Source organism: Rhinolophus hipposideros (assembly GCF_964194185.1).
Source record: "Rhinolophus hipposideros genome assembly, chromosome: 5".
NCBI lineage: Eukaryota > Metazoa > Chordata > Mammalia > Chiroptera > Rhinolophidae > Rhinolophus > Rhinolophus hipposideros.
The window spans coordinates 56,893,097-56,911,006 of record NC_138051.1 but is presented as its reverse complement, the minus strand read 5'-3'; the positions used below and the strand labels follow the sequence as shown (position 1 = coordinate 56,911,006).

Genomic DNA, 17,910 nt, shown 5'->3' with positions numbered 1-17,910 from the left:
CCTCTTGAAGGTGGAATAGTGCAGTCACATTGTACAAGAACATGTACAGTGGAAGCTATCATTGCAGACTTCTTTGAAAAATATAGACCGTTACAGCCTCCTTGAGAATAAGGCAATCTCAGAGAAAGCAGTTCAGAAATGGAAAGAGAACAGTCCTGATGATGTTGTCTGAATCTTGAATCCAATTTTTCCCAGGACTTCAGTTATGAAATTATCAGTTTCCTTTTCTCCTTAAACCAATCTGAGTTGTGCTTTTGTCATTTGCAACTGAAAGAGCTTTTCTTCTTAGTGTATATATCAGTTATCTGCTGCAACACCTCATAAACCACCTGAAAATTCAGCAGCTTACAGCAATGATTATTTCTCTAGATTCTGTGGGTTGGCTAGGCCATTTCTCTGCTGGTCTCAGCTGGGCTCACTCATGCAACTGCTGGAATGCAAGGTTCAAGATGGCCCCATTCACATGTCTGGCAGTTGGCTGGGGGCCTCAGTTCTTCACCCTGCGTCTCATCCTCCAGTAGGAGAGGCTGACTTCTTTATGTGGTGGTCTGAGGCCAGTGTTCCAAGAGAGGGAAGGTGGCAAGTTCTCTTGAGGCCTCAACTTCAGAAGTGGTATGGCATCAAAGCAAGTGACAAAGCCAGCCCAGGTCAAAGGAGTATGTAAATAGATTCCATCATAATGGTTGCAAAGAATTTGTGACTGTATTTAATCCACCATAGTATGATAGATAGTTGGATCATATTAGATGGGAATATCTGTGGAATGAGTATATGTATAGGAAGTAGGGTAGGTGTACCAGGCAGGCAGAGCCAGACTGTTCTAGGCATGTTTTCACTGAGGAGCATACAGTTAGAGTGTGATTTCCACGGTGGGTCCTTTGAGCTGAGGGCCCCATGATGAGGTCTACACCAAACCACTGGTTCCCAGAGGCAATTTTGAGTTGAAGACCTACTATGGTTGAGTGACTTTACCTCTCTGAGCCTCAGTTTTTCTTTGTAAACTGGGTCTGATCATCCTTGCCTCACAGTTTGACTGTGAGGCTAAAGATGATGACCATGAATGTGCTTTGTAAATTATCACATGCCACCACATGTGACTAAACATTATCATCTGAGATTTGAGAAGGAATAATCAAGTGGGCATGGAGGCTCAGAGAGGGCAGGAGGGAGGCGACTGAGATGGGGCTTCGAATGATGAGGAGATTCCCACTGGTGGAGAAGAAGTGCTGCATTTTAAGGTAGGAAGCTGGGGGATAAAACTCTAAAGGCACAGAGGTGGGACAGTGACAGATTGCACCGAGAACAGAGAGGGAGAACAAGGTCAGAGGGGGAGCTCTCCCACTACCCTGGACTTCAGGTCTCTGGTTTCTTAGGTACTGGGTTAGCAGCCCCTGATGGTTACTCAGAGCTGCAGTCAAATCCTTAGGTCCCCAGAGATCATCAATGGCCTGTCCCTAGCCAGGCCTGCAAAGCCTCCCAGACCCCCGGGGGGCGATGGTGGGATCATGGGAGAGATGGTCAGACAGCATCTTAAGAGACAGCATCTTCCTCTGGAGCCATCAGCATCAGGTCAGACCCCTCCCAGGGTTTCCAAGCTCTTTTCCCCTCAGCAGAGCGAGGACCCCTGGCCATAAGCTTAGGTCACAGGTGGCCTGGCTACACTGGGCTCTAAGCCCCACCCAATCCCCTGGCCGGGGTGGGGATGATTGATGGGTTTCCAGTGTGTTCCAGACAGGGGCTTGGAGCGGTTATAGACTAGCCTGGCCTACAGAAGCCCCAGATGGCCCCAGCCAGGCCTGGACAGACCAGACCTGTGGCTGCCTCCCAAGCCCTGACTGCCTGCCTGTCTGTCTATCATGGGTCCTGGCTGAGGAGAGCAGCAACTTCCCCCTGCAAGGAATCCTGGGAGGAGGAGGTAGAGGTAAACTCAGATTCCCTTAATCTAGGCCTGAGCAGCTACCAGCTCAGGACTACCTGGGGACAGGAAAAATCCTTGTGGCCTCTCAGTGCTCAGCCTAGAGCCTGCCCCAAATAGGAGCTCGGTGAGGGTGTGTGGAAAGGACGAGCTGACTCTGGCGTAGGGGCAAGGCCACAGGGGCCAGGCATCTATCTCCAGGCCTTAGCACGAGGCAGGAAGCCCAGCTTCTGCCAGATGAGCCTAGCACATGAGGCACGCCCGGCAGCTCCTGATGTAATGGGGCTAGTATACCCCCTCCCCATCTTCTGCCTTCGACTGGGGCTCTATCTCTGTGTGGTCCATGAACCAGCAGCATCAGTATTATCTAGGAATGTGTTAAAAATGCAGAGACTCAGGCCTCACCTCAGACCTACTGAATCAGAAATTCTGCGGGTGGGGCCTAGCAATCTGTGTTTTAAAAGGGCTTCCAGGGGATTTGACAGATACTAAAACTGTAGAACTCATACAGAGGGAAAGGCAGGTGAAGTCCCCAAACATAGGCAGCTGCTTACACCACATGTGGGTAAGGCTGGCTGTTCATACGCTGGTGGACACCCATACCCAGAATCAGACACATACACACTGACCGTCCAGGGTCTCAGAATGGTCCCATGCAGGGGCTCTGGGGTCCAATGGTCACAGATAGGCATCCCGATGGAAGTAGGTAGGGTCAGGGAAAAACTGTTCTTACCAGGTGACACCCTATGGCCCACAATTCTTTGGTTCCTTGTCCCTGCTGAGGTTCTCTGAGTGTGCCTTCAGAGGCCAGAGAAGCTGAGTACTTGTCCTATTCAGACCAGGCACCCCCAGCTGAAAGGCCCGGTGGCCTCTGTGTCTGAGAGAATTTGGAGTATGGGCCAGGGCCAGGGAAATGTGGGGGATCGGCAAGCAAAGCTTAGGCAAGAACATCCCACCCCCTGAGCCACAAAATGCTGTCCAGATGTAGAATTCCCCTTGGCCCTTTCCCAAGGCTGCCCCCAGTACCCACCCAGCTCCCTACCCATCTCTCTGTTCCGGCCTGTGGAGCCCCAAGCCGCTGTCCACTTGGCCCATCACCAGGCCCTGCAGCATCTTCCCCTAAGGATCTGGAAGTGAAATCCCAGCCTCTGGGAGCTGCCTGGGATGTAGGGAGGGGAGGAGAAGGCTGAGCTTCCTCATGCTCAGATCTGGTTTCGCTGCTGCTTTCCGTGGCGCACTGCCACAGGCTGAGCCACCAGCTGTGCTATATAAGGCCCAGTAGCTGGACCGCTAGAGAGAAGAAGACTTGGACCCCCAAGCTGAGGAGTCCTGCTCAGGACACGGTGAGCTCCACTCCTTTTCTCCTCCCCCATCCCTGCACCCCACTAACTGGCTCAGCTATCTCTGCCCTCCCCTGACCACCCCTCAATTCCCCCAGAGAAGACTCCCCTTTCTTCTTTGGAGTTCTCTTACCCCATTGGCCCAAAGTCCTCTCCTTCTCCCATCTGAGGCCAGGGGCCCTTAAATGGCCCTAGTCAGGGTCTCTGTACCTCTGGGCACCCTGCTTCTTTCCTGTGGTCAGCCAGTCTGCTTTGTCTGAGGGTTCTGAGGAGTGTAGGCTTGGAGTCTAACTGGCAGAGCATATGCCGAGGAAAGTTCCGTGGACTGCCAGATGGGAAATGGTTTTTCCACAAAGTTCCTCAGGCCACTTTGGCCTCTCAGACAGTCCCAGAGTGGCCTCAGACTAAACGCTGTGCAGGCCGGCGGTGTGCTCTGTTCCCTGCTCAGAACCCCGAGCTTGGCGTAAGACACATAATAGCTGGAGACCTTGGGGACACCCGTGCTTCTGTCCCCTGGGCTGAGAAACAGCTGGTGGTGGGGATAGCAGGCTTAGAGCTAGATGGTCTGCAATGTGACACTGGTCTGTTCTTCCCATGGGACCGCCAAGTACTTTTTCATCTTTTTTTCCAGAAAGGAGGAATCTCCCCCTTTCCGACCTTATTCTGGACTTTGGCCGTTGAAGGGAAGCACTTTTGAATCTCCAGGAACTAATCAGATTCTGGCTTGACCAGAGCTATGGGGAAAGAGAAAAATGAGCAGGAGCCTGGGCCACACCCCACGAGGCTTTGTCTTTATTGCCAGGCTGCTTTCCTCTTCCTGCTCCTGCAGCCTCTAACCCACAGTCAGCAGTTATTGGGGAGCCCTGGCCTCTCAAAAGGCCCTCCTCCTATTCTCCTTCAGTGTGCTCCCGGCTGTGTAACTCCCAACCAGACCCCAGACAAACAGGCCAGAAATGTGTTTCAGCTGCAGCCTGTGCACATCTGGGAATGTGTTCTTGGAGGTGGTATGTCTAAAGCATCTGTGCCCTCCAGCTTGCCGGCCTCGTGAGGGGCCAATGTAGTTGGGGCTGGGGCTTTATGGCCCTAGTATGTATACCCTTTGTGCAAGAGTGTGAGCCCCACCAAAGGATAGCAAAACATGCCCCGACGCCCAGGTCTTGGAAGTGATTACTGAGTTACCCAGAGGTTGCTGGGAGCGACTCCAGGCCCTTCCTCACTGGCAAGGAACCTACCCTCCCTTTGTGCCCCATGTCGATGTGGGGCTCTGGAGCCTCAACCCAGGGTGTGAATCCAGGTCTGCCTCATCTGAACTCAGATTCTGAGCCTCTGCACTTCCCAAAGCTGCCTGCTTGGGAAGGTGTCACCTCCCAGAAGATTTCATTCTGTACACCCTTTATAGGTCAAGAAATAGTTCTGCTCAAGACATCAGAGGTGATTCAGAAATGTAGAACCTGACAAGCTTTGTTTCTTTTCAGGTCATTGATTCTGAGAAGATTCCTGGGGAGCACGTCCTGGGGCGACCTGACTCTGCAGCACCCTCACCCATTTCCTATCATGCTCCCCACAGGGCCTGGGGGAACGATGGTGGGGACCAAGGCCTGCGTGTTCTTCCTGGTGCTGGAAGTCACTTCTGTGTTGGGTACAGGCTAAGTATCTGCTATCTCCCAAATCTCCCACTTGCCATAGTGAAGTCCTGTCTGGTCTGGGACCCAAATATGCATCTGCCTTCAGTCACAGCAATGACCTTAAGACCTGAGGCTGGTTTATAGATTTATTCAAATTTTATATCCTGCTTGTTTTCCCAAAGGATTTAAGATAGTTTCCAATATTAAAACTCATGGAACAGAATTTTTTAAATGAGGAGATGAGCTGTCATTCAGAGGGAGGAAAAAAAATAAGAGGGTTACCACCCCTGCATTATAAATTTAGCTCTGAGCTTCCGGGCAGCCAATGTAAAAAGAAACCGCAAGAGATTACTGAACTCTCGGAATCAGGTTTGGGGTTTGGTCTGGTTTTAGTTTCATGAAAATTCTTCTGGCCTAAAGCTCAATTTCATTTAGACCCTGCAGCCAAATTTCACAGACATCAGAACCCTCTTTGGTTTCCTTGTCCTCTGACTCCATCCTCTGGTGACACTGAGTTTTTGAAGGAACAGGTAGAGAGAATTTTCTTGGTGCACTCCCTGAGGCATTGAAGTGTCAGAGCTCCTAGCACTACCCTGTATACTCTCTTCCTATCTCCCCTTCTTCTCCCGATTTCTAACCATGTGCTCAGGTAAAGCAAAAAATTGCTCAAAACCCTCTTTTAAAGCTGCGTGCCCTGCAGGCTTTGTGACCACAGATGCAGGAACAAAGGCTGGCTCAGCATCTTGCCTAACCCTGTGTGTGCCCACCTCCTGCCTTCCTCTTTTCACCCCGGCAGCTGTTGTTTGTGAAGATGATTAACATTCAACCATCTTAGTGGCAATCAGAGTTGTTTGATGAAAAGAGCTCCTATCACCCCAATTAAATGGCGTAGAGAATTCTGATTTGACTCCTCACATGAGAGTTAATTGCCTTTCAAAGCTTTTGCAGGCCTCTGCTGTCCTTTCTCCTTCCCATTCTGGAGTCCCCATTCCAGCCTCTGGTGAGGTGGGATGTGAAGCTTCCCAGGGCCTGCAGACTTTGCACCAAGCTCAGGGACCCTGCCACCCTGGTGTCAGAAAATTGAGGACCACTGTCCCAATGAGGTCAAATGAGTACTTTAGGGGGAAGATGGACTCCCAAAGCCAACCTTTGCCAAGGGAAGGGAAACGGACATCTTTTGTCCAGGCATTGAGCTAACAGGAGTTGCTAACACTTACTCAGCAAGCACTCTGTGTTAGGCATTGTTCTAAGTGGATTTTATGCATGAATTTAATCCCCACAATCCTCTGAGGCAGGAACTATTATTGTCCTAATTTTATGATGCGAGAGCAAGAGTCAGCTGAGTTAAATATTTGGCCCAACGTCACACAGTTAGGAAGTGGCAGAGCTTCTGGAGCTCACACTTTCCATCTCTGTATACTTCAGAAATGTTCATTTGTATTACCTCACGGACTCCTCAGGCCAACCAGACCACCCTGGGACATGAGAATTCATATCTCCATTTTATAGATGAGGAAAATAAGGCTCGGTTGTGGTGAAAGGACAGACCCAGATGCTATGCTAATGTAAGAGCCCTCCAACCCCACTGGCTGCTCCACAGCATCCAAAGATCCATTTCTAGAACAAAAGCAAAAAGAGAATGACCATTTGTTGAGCATACACTACATGCCAGGTCCCTTTCCATTTATTATCACTCTGAATATGCCCCAGAGCTCTACAATGTAGTGATTATTAATACAGCCCTATTTTATGGGAAAACAGATTTAGAGGAATAAAGATCTTAGAAGGTCGCACAGCCATTGAGTGGCAGAGTGGGGATTTGAACCCATGTCCAGTGCTTATGCTCCATCTAACACATCATACTGCTTCCCTGCGTCTTGAGAGGCTGGTAGCAGGACCTTGCTGGGCCCCAGTAACTAATAGACCTGATCTCCCACTTCTCCTCCTGGCCCTCAGGGAGGCAGACGATACTCACCCATTCAGTGAGAAGAGTCCGGCCTGGGAAGAGGACCTTCAGTATCTCTGCCAAGCCTGCTGACCCCCTGAAGAGTGAGTTGTGGCTGGAGCGGGGAGGGCTCACCAGGAAGGTGTTTACTGAGCTTGGGCGTGAAGTCAGAGTTCCATGGAAACCCACTTTTACGAGGTTTTTGGCCTACGCCTCTGCCTAGTAGTAGAGTATATAGGACAGTCCAGAATCACGAATCGGCCCGATATGTTCCAGGACTTCTGTAGGACTTGCTGAGGCCAGAGCATAGGCTAGAGGGGAGAAAGGGGAGTGATGAGGATGGAGAGATAGCAGGGCCAGGCCAAATGACTGGCCAAGGGAGTTAAAGCTGGATGTGAAGCCACATGAAGAAAGCTCACCCTGACTACAGTGTCGTGAGGCTGGGGATGGAGTCACGGGGAAGACCAGGCAGGAAGCTACTGACATGGTCCAGCCAGGCTGCTGAGAGCTTGAATGGAGCTCTTGGCAGCAGAGGGTAGGAGATTGGAGAGATGCTGGAGAGACAGATGTGGTAGAGCCTGAGACCAATGGAGCTGAGGTGGGTGCATGGGACATATGGGGGATGGTTCCCAGGAGATGAGCAGGAAAGGGAAACTGGAGCTCACCTGGAGCCCCAGGACCTGGCTCCTTGCCCACCTGGCTCTACCTCTCAGGTCCTGGTGAGTGGACAACATGGTTCAACATTGACCACCCAGGAGGGAAGGGCGACTACGAGCGGCTGGATGCCATTCACTTCTACTATGGGGACCGTGTGTGCGCTCAGCCCCTGCGGCTGGAGGCCCGGACCACTGACTGGATACCTGCAGGCAGCACTGGGCAGGTGGTCCATAGCAGTCCCCATCAGGGCTTCTGGTGCGTCAACAGGGAGCAGCGGCCTGGCCAGAACTGCTCCAATTACACTGTGCGCTTCCTCTGCCCACCAGGTGAGCCTGAAGGGCCCCCACTCCCCACATCCCACCAGCCTGGGCACAGGGAGACACCAGGACCTGCCTCTGGCATGGGAACTCTGGATATCACAATACACATGCTTCAACTCTCTACTACTAACCCACCAATATCATGAATGGTCTGTGTTTCTGGAGGCTCTCCATTCAGCCCACTTCACTGGGTGCATGTGGCATGGTGGGAAAGACCACAGGCTCTTGACCTGGGCTGCTTGGTCCCAAATCTGGGCCTGCCAGCTGATCTGTGTTCCTTGGGCAAATTTCTTGAAACTCTCTGTGCCTCAGGTTTCTCACATGTAGAACAGGGTTATATTTAAATCTTTATAGGGTATATATTTTTTAACTTTTATTTATTTTTTTAAGTGTGTTTTTCCAGGACCCATCAGCTCCAAGACAAGTAGTTGTTTCAATCTAGTTGTGGTGGGCGCAGCTCACAGTGGCCCATGTGGGGATCGAACCGGCAACCTTATTGTTAAGAGCACTGTGCTCTAACCAACTGAGCTAACCGGCCACCCTATTCATAGGGTGTTTCTAAAAAACAAGGATTAAATAAGATAATGAATGAAAGGAACTTAACCCAGGTGAACGTTCATTAAGTGTTAGTTTCTATTTAGTTCCCATGTGCCAGGCACTGTGCTAGTTATCTACATTACTCGACGTTTACAACTGACCTGTAAAGACTCTCTAGGCTAACATGTTACTCCAGGTTCCTAGAGGTTAGGTAACTTCTCACAATTACATAGCTAATAAGTGGAGAGCTGGGGTTTGAATCCATGTCTGTGTTTGCAGAGTCCAAGAATGTATGCTCTTTACGCCCTCCCTGCCCGCGCTGGATAATACAGAGCCAGTTGCAGGCCTGCCCATTTTATGGATGGGCACCCTCCCCTCTTGGGGTTCCACCAGTGCACACAGCCTGACCCTGCAGGCCCCAGCAGCGGTGGTGGTTCTCTTCAGTGGGAGCTCAGGCTGGACAAGGGCCCCTGGGCAAAGTCTGAGACCATCATTCTTGCACCGGAGGTGAGGAGGGTGGGCAGAAGCAGGCTTGATGTCTGAGTCGCTGAAGTCCCAGGCCCTGGTGGCTGTTTCTGCACTGGTGAAAAGGGCAGATGGTGCTAACCCTACACGTCCCAGGACAGCATATCAGAGTCCCAGTGCTTGGCCAACAAGCCCTTCTCAGGGCTGCCCCTAGCCCATATGGTATCGTTGTGTGAATTACAGACACCACTTCCTCAAAACTCTTGACTTCCATCTGTTGGAAAAATCATTGCAATCAATATAAGTATCAGTGACATCTATGATGTAAACAGAGGCTCTGCTTTCTGAGAAAAAGCAGCCTTGGGAAGATTTCCTGGCAGAGTCCCTGCGGGAGGGAAGTCAGACTGTTGTCAATCCTGTTTTGCAGGATCCCTGCGCCGAGACACAGAGCGCATCTGGAGCTCATGGTCTCCCTGGAGCAAGTGTTCTGCTGCTTGTGGTCACACTGGGGTCCAGACCCGAACACGCAGCTGCTTGGCAGAGATAGTGTCACTGTGCCGTGAGGCCACTGAGGAGGGTCGGCTCTGCATGGACCAGGGCTGTACAGGTACTGCCCTTGCTCCTGGTACTGGGCAGGGCATGGGGCTGAGTTTGAAACAGGCTAGAGCAGGTTAGAGGGTCAGAATGAGATGGATTCATGCATTCATTCATTCATCAAGTATTAACTGAGCAGCTATTTTGTGCTCTGATGGGAGATATAGAGGATAATGTAGGAGCACAGAGCAGGGTCTATTATCATAGTTTAGGGGAATCAAGGAAGGCTTCCTAGAGGTGTCCTGAGCTAAGTCTTGAAGGATGGGCAGGAATTAGTCATGCAGGCTGATAAGGACAGTAACGAAGACCTAAGGAAGAGGGGAAGCATACGTAAGTCAATAGGCTGAGATGTGGCTGAAGGAGGGCCAAAACCCATATAAGCCCTGCTAATGTGGTCCCTTCCTCCACAGCCTGTGACCTGATCTGCCCCATGGGCCAGGTGAATGCTGACTGCGATGCCTGCATGTGCCAGGACTTTGTGCTGCATGGGGCTGTCTCCCTCCCTGGGGGTGCCCCAGCCTCAGGGGCCACTGTCTACCTGCTGACCAAGACACCTAAACCACTGACCCAGACGGACAGTAGTGGGAAGTTCCGAGTCCCTGGCTTGTGCCCAGATGGCAAAAGCATCCTGAAGATCACAAAGACCAAGTTTGCTCCCATCAAGCTCACAATGCCCAAGACTAGACTGAAGTCAGCCACCATCAGTGCGGAGTTCACAAGGGCAGGTACCTAAGTTCTCTGGCACAGGGCTGGCCTTTTAAGTAAAGGGATTACAATGCTAAGAGCTGATTTCCCAGCTTGCCCAGAGTAAAACGCAAAATCTTTACCATGGCCTGCAAGGCCCAACCAACATCATGTGCCCCCATCATTACTTCTCCGCTCTCCTCTCTTATTTCCCTCCTCTCTGCCCCACTGAATCACTCTACTCCAGCCATAGTGTTCTTCTATCTATTCTTCAAACACACAGGCCCACTCCTGCCTCAGGCTCTTTGCACTTGCTACATACTCTGCTTGCTGTGTTCATCCCCCAGATACTGACACGACTTGCTCCCTCAAATGAGTTCTTCCCTGGGCCACCTTACCTAAAATAGTCATTACAGTACAGTGTGAGGTTTGGAGGACATAGAGAGAGAAAGAGGCTGTACGAATTCAGAAATGGTATAGAATGGCCAGAAAATTCTGCTGGAGGCAGCAGAACAGGAATATTGCACTATTTAAAAAAGCCAACTCTGGTTGTGCTTGAGATGGTAGTACTTGAGAATCTTGGCTGGAACAAGGTCCCCTTGATTCTTCACTGCTTTACCCAGATGCTGCTTGAGAGGCCATTGGAGCAGGTCTGCGTGGCCCAGGCCTGTACAGGTACTACTCCCGGTACTGGACAGGGTATGGGGCTGAAGCTGAAGCAGCCTAGGATAGGTTAGAGGGTCAGACTGAGATGGACTCATGCATTCATTCATTCATTCATTCATTCATCAAGTATTAACTGAGCATCTATTTTGTGCTCTGATGGGAGATACAAAAGGATAATGTGGGAGCACAGAGCAGGGTCAATTATCATAGCTTAGGGGAATCAAGGAAGGCTTCCTAGAGAAGGTGTCCTGAGCTAAGTCTTGAAGGATGGGCAGGAATAAGTCCTAAAGAGGAGGGGAAGCATATGTAAATCCACGGACTGCGTGCGATGTGGCTGAAGAAGGGCCAAAACCCACATAAGCCCTCCTGATGTGGTCCCTTCTTCCACCGCCTGTGACCTGCCCTGCCAGTGGGCCAGGCTGAGGGGGTAGAAGGGGTGGGCTCCATTCTAGACCAGTACCCTAATTAAGACATTTAGAGAGGGGCTGGTGGAGGGTGACATTTTAACACATGTCAAAGAACCTGAGATAACAAGGCTCTGGAGAATCTGTCATAAAGAAAAACCCCAAATACCGTTTTTCATCTTCTGTCCCAGAGTCTCCATACATTGTGAAGAATCCCAGGACAAAAGCACGGAGAGCTGGTCAGAATGTGGCTCTGTGCTGTAAGGCCACGGGGAAGCCCAGTCCAGATAAGTATTTGTGGTGAGTATTCTGCCAGCTACCCTGCCCGATTCTCCTCTGGGCAACCAGAGCTTTCACGCATTGGGTCTGGTCTTATTAACCATAATAATAACCAACAGAATAAAGTTACAAGAAAGGCCCTGATGCAGAGCCTGGAAGTTGGCACTTATAAGTGGGTGTCAGCAGGGTTGAGGCTGCCCAGACAGCCAGCAAACCCTGTTGTGGTCCTCTTGAAGTTGGGGTTCCCACTTTGCAGCTCTGGTCTTGGGATCCTGACTTGCATGTCTTTGAGACACAGAACAAGATTCCTCAGCCCAGCTTCCCTGACAAAGGCAAACAAGGTCAGAGTCCCCAGTGGCTGTGAGTCCTTTGCCCTTCATAAACATTTTACAGCCATTATCTTGTTTAACCCTCCCAGAGATTCTGTGTAGTCATCTAGGAATCACTGCTCCCATTTTATTTACCAGAAAGCTGAAGCTAAGAGAGGTGAGATGATTTGTCCAAGGGTCCAGTGCGTGGTAAGGCTGAGACTCAGTCAAGTCCCTTGATTCCCAGGTCAATCAGTGCTCTTAGATGAGCCGAGTCAAAGGTGGTGTTGACATGGGCAGGGACCCATCCACCATCTGTCTCCCTGGCTGTTTGCTCCTGGCACTGCCCCCTCAGGCTGCGTCTCTCCATCCCTTGCAGGTACCACAATAACACGCTGCTGGACCCCTCCCTCTATAAGCACGAGAGTAAGCTGGTGCTGAGGAACCTGCAGCGGGATCAGGCTGGGGAGTACTTCTGCAAGGCCCAGAGCGACTCAGGGGCTGTGAAGTCCCATATTTCCCAGCTGACTGTCATAGGTAAGCCTGTCAGGGACCCTTGGAGCACCCAGTGGGCATATCTGGGCAGTAAAAACTTGGGTTTTTCCTGTGCTGTGCTATGTCCTCCAGGACACAAAAATGTCTCAGACCCCAATCTCACCCTCATGGAGCTGCCACTCCAGGAGTGGTGAAGAAATGTAAATAAGAGACAAGTAAGGTAGAAGAATGCAGCTAAAACAGGAGATAAGGGGCCATGGACTCTGTAGATTAGAGACAGAGACCTTCCCGGTGGGCGTGACCATGGATGGCTCTCTGAGGGAGCAGCATTTCAGATGGAGCTTAAATAATGGTTCTCAGTCTTGGCTGCTAAGTTTTTAAACATATGGATGTCTGGGTCTTACCTCCAGAGAGTTTGATTTCATTGGTTTGGGACGTGGCCTGGACATGCACAGTTTAAAAGCTTCCCTGGGTGATTCTAGTTTGCAGCCAAAGTTGTGAACCCCTCATCTTAAAGAATGACCAGGGGCTGTGTGTATGGAGATGGGGGCATTCCAGATTGAGGGAGCAGCGTGAGTAAAGGTATAGAAGTGGGAAACTGAGGGGGCTTTACAAAAAAGGGTGACCTGATTAGAGCTGGCTTCAGGAAGTGAGCTGGAGGGGGAGAGACTCGACAGCAAGACAAATTAGGAACCTATACTTGGAAAGTGATGGAGAAGGAGGACGGCTTAGTAATTGGCCTAAACAAAACCAAACACAAGGCAGAGGAAGAGAAAATTTATTGGAAGGATTCTGGAATATTTCAGACTCCAAGAAAGTTGAGCAACAGACCTCAAGACACAGGGCACTTGGACCTTGGCAACAGTGAAGCCCCATTCGCAGTGGTTCCCAACCCATAATACCAATGCTCCCCATTTGTCACAGTTATTTGTAATACTTAAAATTTTTAACACTTTACATTTTAAAAATGTTTTTCTATTTTGAAGTTAACTTTATAGTCAAGTTAGCTACCTAAAATTGTCTAGTACATATGCCCATGGCCCTAACTGTAACATAAAGGAGAAATAAAAAGAAAATAATTTTAATATACTTTTAATTTAATTAATTTTAATATATGTATTTCAATATATAAAAGCTTTGGCCTAATGACACAAGAATGCCAACTAAGAGGTCAGACACTTGCATTTCAATCCAGTCACCAAGAAGGTGACAGCTACAAATACTGATGGACACAGAGGTATCATTTTGGTGGTTCACACTTCTTGGGTAATGTTGTAGGTACATGATTTTTCTGAGACAAGGAACAATTCTTAGTATTTTTCCAATTGAACAAAGTACAATCAGGAGCATTTGCGATTTGGCTCCCCAGCAATTGTCTCCAGTTTGCGCTTAAATAAACTTGAAAAAAAAAAAAAGACCCACCAAAGTACAATCTTAGCTTCATTTTTATGATAGTTGCATTCTTGAAAAATTCAATGCATGGTAAAACCATGTAAAAATTCTAGGCTCTGATCATTTTAAATAGGTTTTCCACCTACATGAACATCTGGTGGGACATGTAAAAGTCACGCAGGATACAGAAAAATTCTTTATGTGGAACAGTGCCAGGCTTTGTAGGACACAGAGCAGCAATGCCCCCACCCACTATATGCCGGTAGCACTCCCAATTTTGGTGGTAACTCAAAACATCCTCATAGATTTTCAGGATGCCTCCAATGAGAACCATTACTCTAGTGGTCTCAGTAACCAAATCTGTTTCCCCATATATAAAATGGGCTCAGTCATAGTTGTTCCATTTCCTTCAGAGGAGTTCTGTGAGACCCAGGATCAAGGATATGCAAGTATTTTGAAAACCATAAAGCACTGCAAAGAGGTGAGATTGAGGTGCCCTTTGTGTAGGAGATGAACTTACATTTCATATCCACACCATTTCCCTCCACAGCCCCTGATGAGACCCCTTGCAACCCAATCCCTGAGAGCTTCCTTATCCGGCTGCCCCATGATTGCTTCCAGAATGCCACCAACTCCTTTTACTATGACGTGGGCCGTTGCCCTGTCAAGACCTGTGCAGGGCAGCAGGATAACGGGATCAGGTGCTGGGATGCTGTGGAGAACTGCTGTGGCATCTCCAGAACAGAGGAGCGGGAGATCCAGTGCAATGGGTACACGCTACCCACCAAGGTGGCCATGGAGTGCAGCTGCCAGCGGTGTACAGAGACCCGGAGTATCGTGCGAGGCCGTGTCAGCGCCGCTGACAATGGGGAACCCATGCGCTTTGGCCACGTATACATGGGGAGCAACCGTGTGAGTATGACTGGCTACAAAGGCACTTTCACCCTCCATGTCCCCCAGGACACTGAGAGGCTGGTGCTCACATTTGTGGACAGGATGCAGAAGTTCGTCAACACCACCAAAGTGCTGCCCTTCAACAGGAAGGGCAGCGCGGTGTTCCATGAGATCAAGATGCTTCGGCGGAAAGAGCCCATCACCTTGGAGGCCATGGAGACCAACATTATCCCCCTAGGGGAGGTAGCTGGTGAAGACCCTGTTGCTGAGCTGGAGATCCCATCCAAGAGTTTCTACAGGCAGAACGGGGAGTCCTACACAGGAAAAGTAAAGGCCAGTGTGACCTTCCTGGACCCTCGCGATATTTCCACAGCCACAGCTACTCAGAGTGACCTGAACTTCATCAGTGATGAAGGAGACACCTTCCCCCTTCGGACATATGGCATGTTCTCTGTGGACTTCACAGATGAGGCCACCTCTGAGTCACTTAATGTTGGCAAGGTGAAGGTCCACCTTGACTCAAACCAGGTCAAGATGCCAGAGCACGTGCCCACGATGAAACTCTGGTCACTCAACCCAGACACAGGGCTGTGGGAAGAGGAAGGTGACTTCAAATATGAAAGCCAAAAGCGGAACAAAAGAGAAGAGAGAACCTTCCTGGTGGGCAACATGGAGATCCGAGAGAGGAGGCTCTTTAACCTGGATGTCCCTGAGAGCAGGAGGTGCTTTATCAAGGTGAGGGCCTACAGGAGTGAGAGGTTCTTGCCTAGTGAGCAGATCCAGGGGGTCGTGGTCTCTGTGATCAACCTGGAACCCAGGACTGGCTTCTCGTCCAACCCTAGGGCCTGGGGACGCTTTGACAGTGTCATCACGGGCCCCAACGGGGCCTGCCTTCCTGCATTCTGCGATGACCAGTCCCCTGATGCCTATTCTGCCTATGTCTTGGCAAGCCTGGCTGGGGAAGAACTGGAAGCAGTGGAGTCTTCTCCTAAATTCAACCCCAATGCAATTGGTGTCCCTCAGCCCTACCTCAACAAGCTCAGGTACCGTCGGACTGACCATGACGACCCACGGGTTAAGAAGACAGCTTTCCAGATCAGCATGGCCAAGCCAAGGCCCAACTCAGCTGAGGAGAGCAATGGGCCCATTTATGCCTTTGAGAACCTCCGGGCCTGTGAGGAGGCACCGCCCAGTGCGGCCCACTTCCGGTTCTACCAGATCGAGGGGGATCGGTATGACTACAACACTGTCCCCTTCAATGAGGACGACCCCATGAGCTGGACTGAAGACTACCTGACATGGTGGCCCAAGCCAATGGAGTTCAGAGCCTGCTACATTAAGGTGAAGATTGTGGGGTCAGTGGAGGTGAATGTGCGATCCCGCAACATGGGGGGAACCCACCGGCAGACTGTGGGGAAGCTGTATGGAATCCGGGATGTGAAGAGCACACGGGATAGGGACCAGTCCAACGTCTCATCTGCCTGTTTGGAGTTCAAGTGCAGTGGGATGCTCTATGACCAGGACCGTGTGGACCGCACACTGGTAAAGGTCATCCCCCAGGGCAGCTGCCATCGAGCCAGTGTCAACTCCATGCTGCATGAGTACCTGGTCAACCACCTGCCACTGGCGGTCAACAATGACACCAGTGAGTACACCATGCTGGCGCCCCTGGATCCACTGGGCCACAACTATGGCATCTACACTGTCACTGACCAGGACCCTCGCATGGCCAAGGAGATTGCACTTGGCCGGTGCTTTGATGGCACATCTGATGGCTCCTCCAGAATCATGAAGAGCAATGTGGGAGTGGCTCTCACCTTTAACTGCATAGAGAAGCAGGTGGGTCGCCAGAGCGCCTTCCAGTACCTCCAAAGCACCCCAGCCAGGTCCCCTGCCCCGCCCAGAGAAAGAATGCCCTCCATGAGGCAGCAGCAGGCAAGTAGGGGTGGCCAGCGCCAGCCTCAAAGGATGTTGTCTCTGAGGTTTCCTGGGGTCGCTCAGCAGCCTCTGAACAACTAAGTCTTGTGGTGCTTCTCTTCTCCACCCACCTCACGTGACAGCCATGGTGAGACTAACACACAAACTGTCACTTGGTTAATTTAAGCACATTTGTTCTGGTGCAATTTGCTTGTTTGTTTCTTCATGCCTTTATTTACTCTTTGTCCCGTGATACTGATAGGCAAGTAGACCCCAAAATGGCAAAATAAAGACTCTTTGATCTGTTCTTTAAAAGAAACACAAGAAACTGACCATTGGCAAACTCGGTGGCTTTGACTGTTCTTCATTTACTGCCATCAATGGAAATGTCCTTCCTTTTCTTTTTGCATGGTTTTGCCCACCTTTACAATCATGATAATCTGATGTTGAAGATCAAATAATCAACATAAAGCATATATCCTGGCCTTGCTCCACAGGACGTAAGCAAAGCCTCCACTGCAGTTCATACACATAAATGGTGGTGAAATAAAGGAATAAACTATAATATTTTTACTTAAAATATAAATAACTTATTTATTTCTTTGCTGAATCTGGAACTCTCGTGCACATTCAATGTTAAGCTATTAAATATAGGGTAATCATAGTTCTCTACCAAGTCTGGAAAGAACATCTTGTATTCACAACTGCACCAGGTTGCTAATTATATTAGCATGTTTCCCTTTACATTTGCTTTTGTTCTTGCTAGAAGCCCAGTGTAGCCCAGAGCAGATATCAATAAATGCACATTTTGTGCTTGATTTTGAGGCTGCTGTCCTGTCTTTTAACCATTAGTGAGCCAGCTGCTCAGAGAGACACATGGGACTCTGAAAAGCGGTCACAAGGTGGCGTGAGCCACAGCCCCCGCTAAGTTACAAGGCTGGGGAACTAGGCACACAACTCCACAGTCAAGTTTGTGCTCATGGATCGTATTTTCCACTTGTACAGAAGAGCAGAGATTCCTGGAGTTGTGAGCATGTTCTGGGCTACTGAGCAAAGCTAAACTCATGTCCGATTTTTTTTCTTTCTTTTTAATACTGGGGAGCTTATACAATGGCTTGGCCCAGGATCCGGCAAGCTGGCCAAGCGGTCCTTCAGCAGTTCCTACAGCCTGCTGCCTCCTCCAGCTGGGCTGGCTGACCTCACTCAGAAGGGATGGGCTTTTTCTTTTTTCCCCCCCAAGTTCTTCTAAAGACACCCAACTTTTCCAGATGCCAGATCTCTGTTGTATGTAACAGCCCCTGCCCCTGAATAAAACAACTGGTCCAAAAAGACAGGGTTTTGTTTTTGGAAAAGGTGTTTGGTCTGAATTAGTAAATCAGAGATGGGTGGATGGTATCAGAGTGATCTCGGACGCCATCAACAGTCAGGCCCAGAATGCCCCTCTCCCAACCCCTCCAGAATCTGTCAGGGAGG

General features: G+C 50.0%; 1 protein-coding gene across 1 annotated transcript; it reads left to right on the top strand.

The window, feature by feature from the left end:
- Positions 1–3,113: 3,113 nt before the first annotated feature.
- On the top strand, positions 3,114–17,260 carry CILP (cartilage intermediate layer protein). The gene is made up of 9 exons (XM_081047260.1): positions 3,114–3,258; positions 4,731–4,894; positions 6,837–6,929; positions 7,539–7,808; positions 9,232–9,411; positions 9,809–10,123; positions 11,344–11,452; positions 12,119–12,276; positions 14,177–17,260. Exons 2-9 carry the CDS (start codon positions 4,810–4,812, stop codon positions 16,537–16,539), a joined length of 3,573 nt encoding a protein of 1,190 aa, XP_080903386.1. The 5' UTR covers positions 3,114–3,258; positions 4,731–4,809; the 3' UTR covers positions 16,540–17,260.
- The last annotated feature ends 650 nt before the right edge of the window (positions 17,261–17,910 follow it).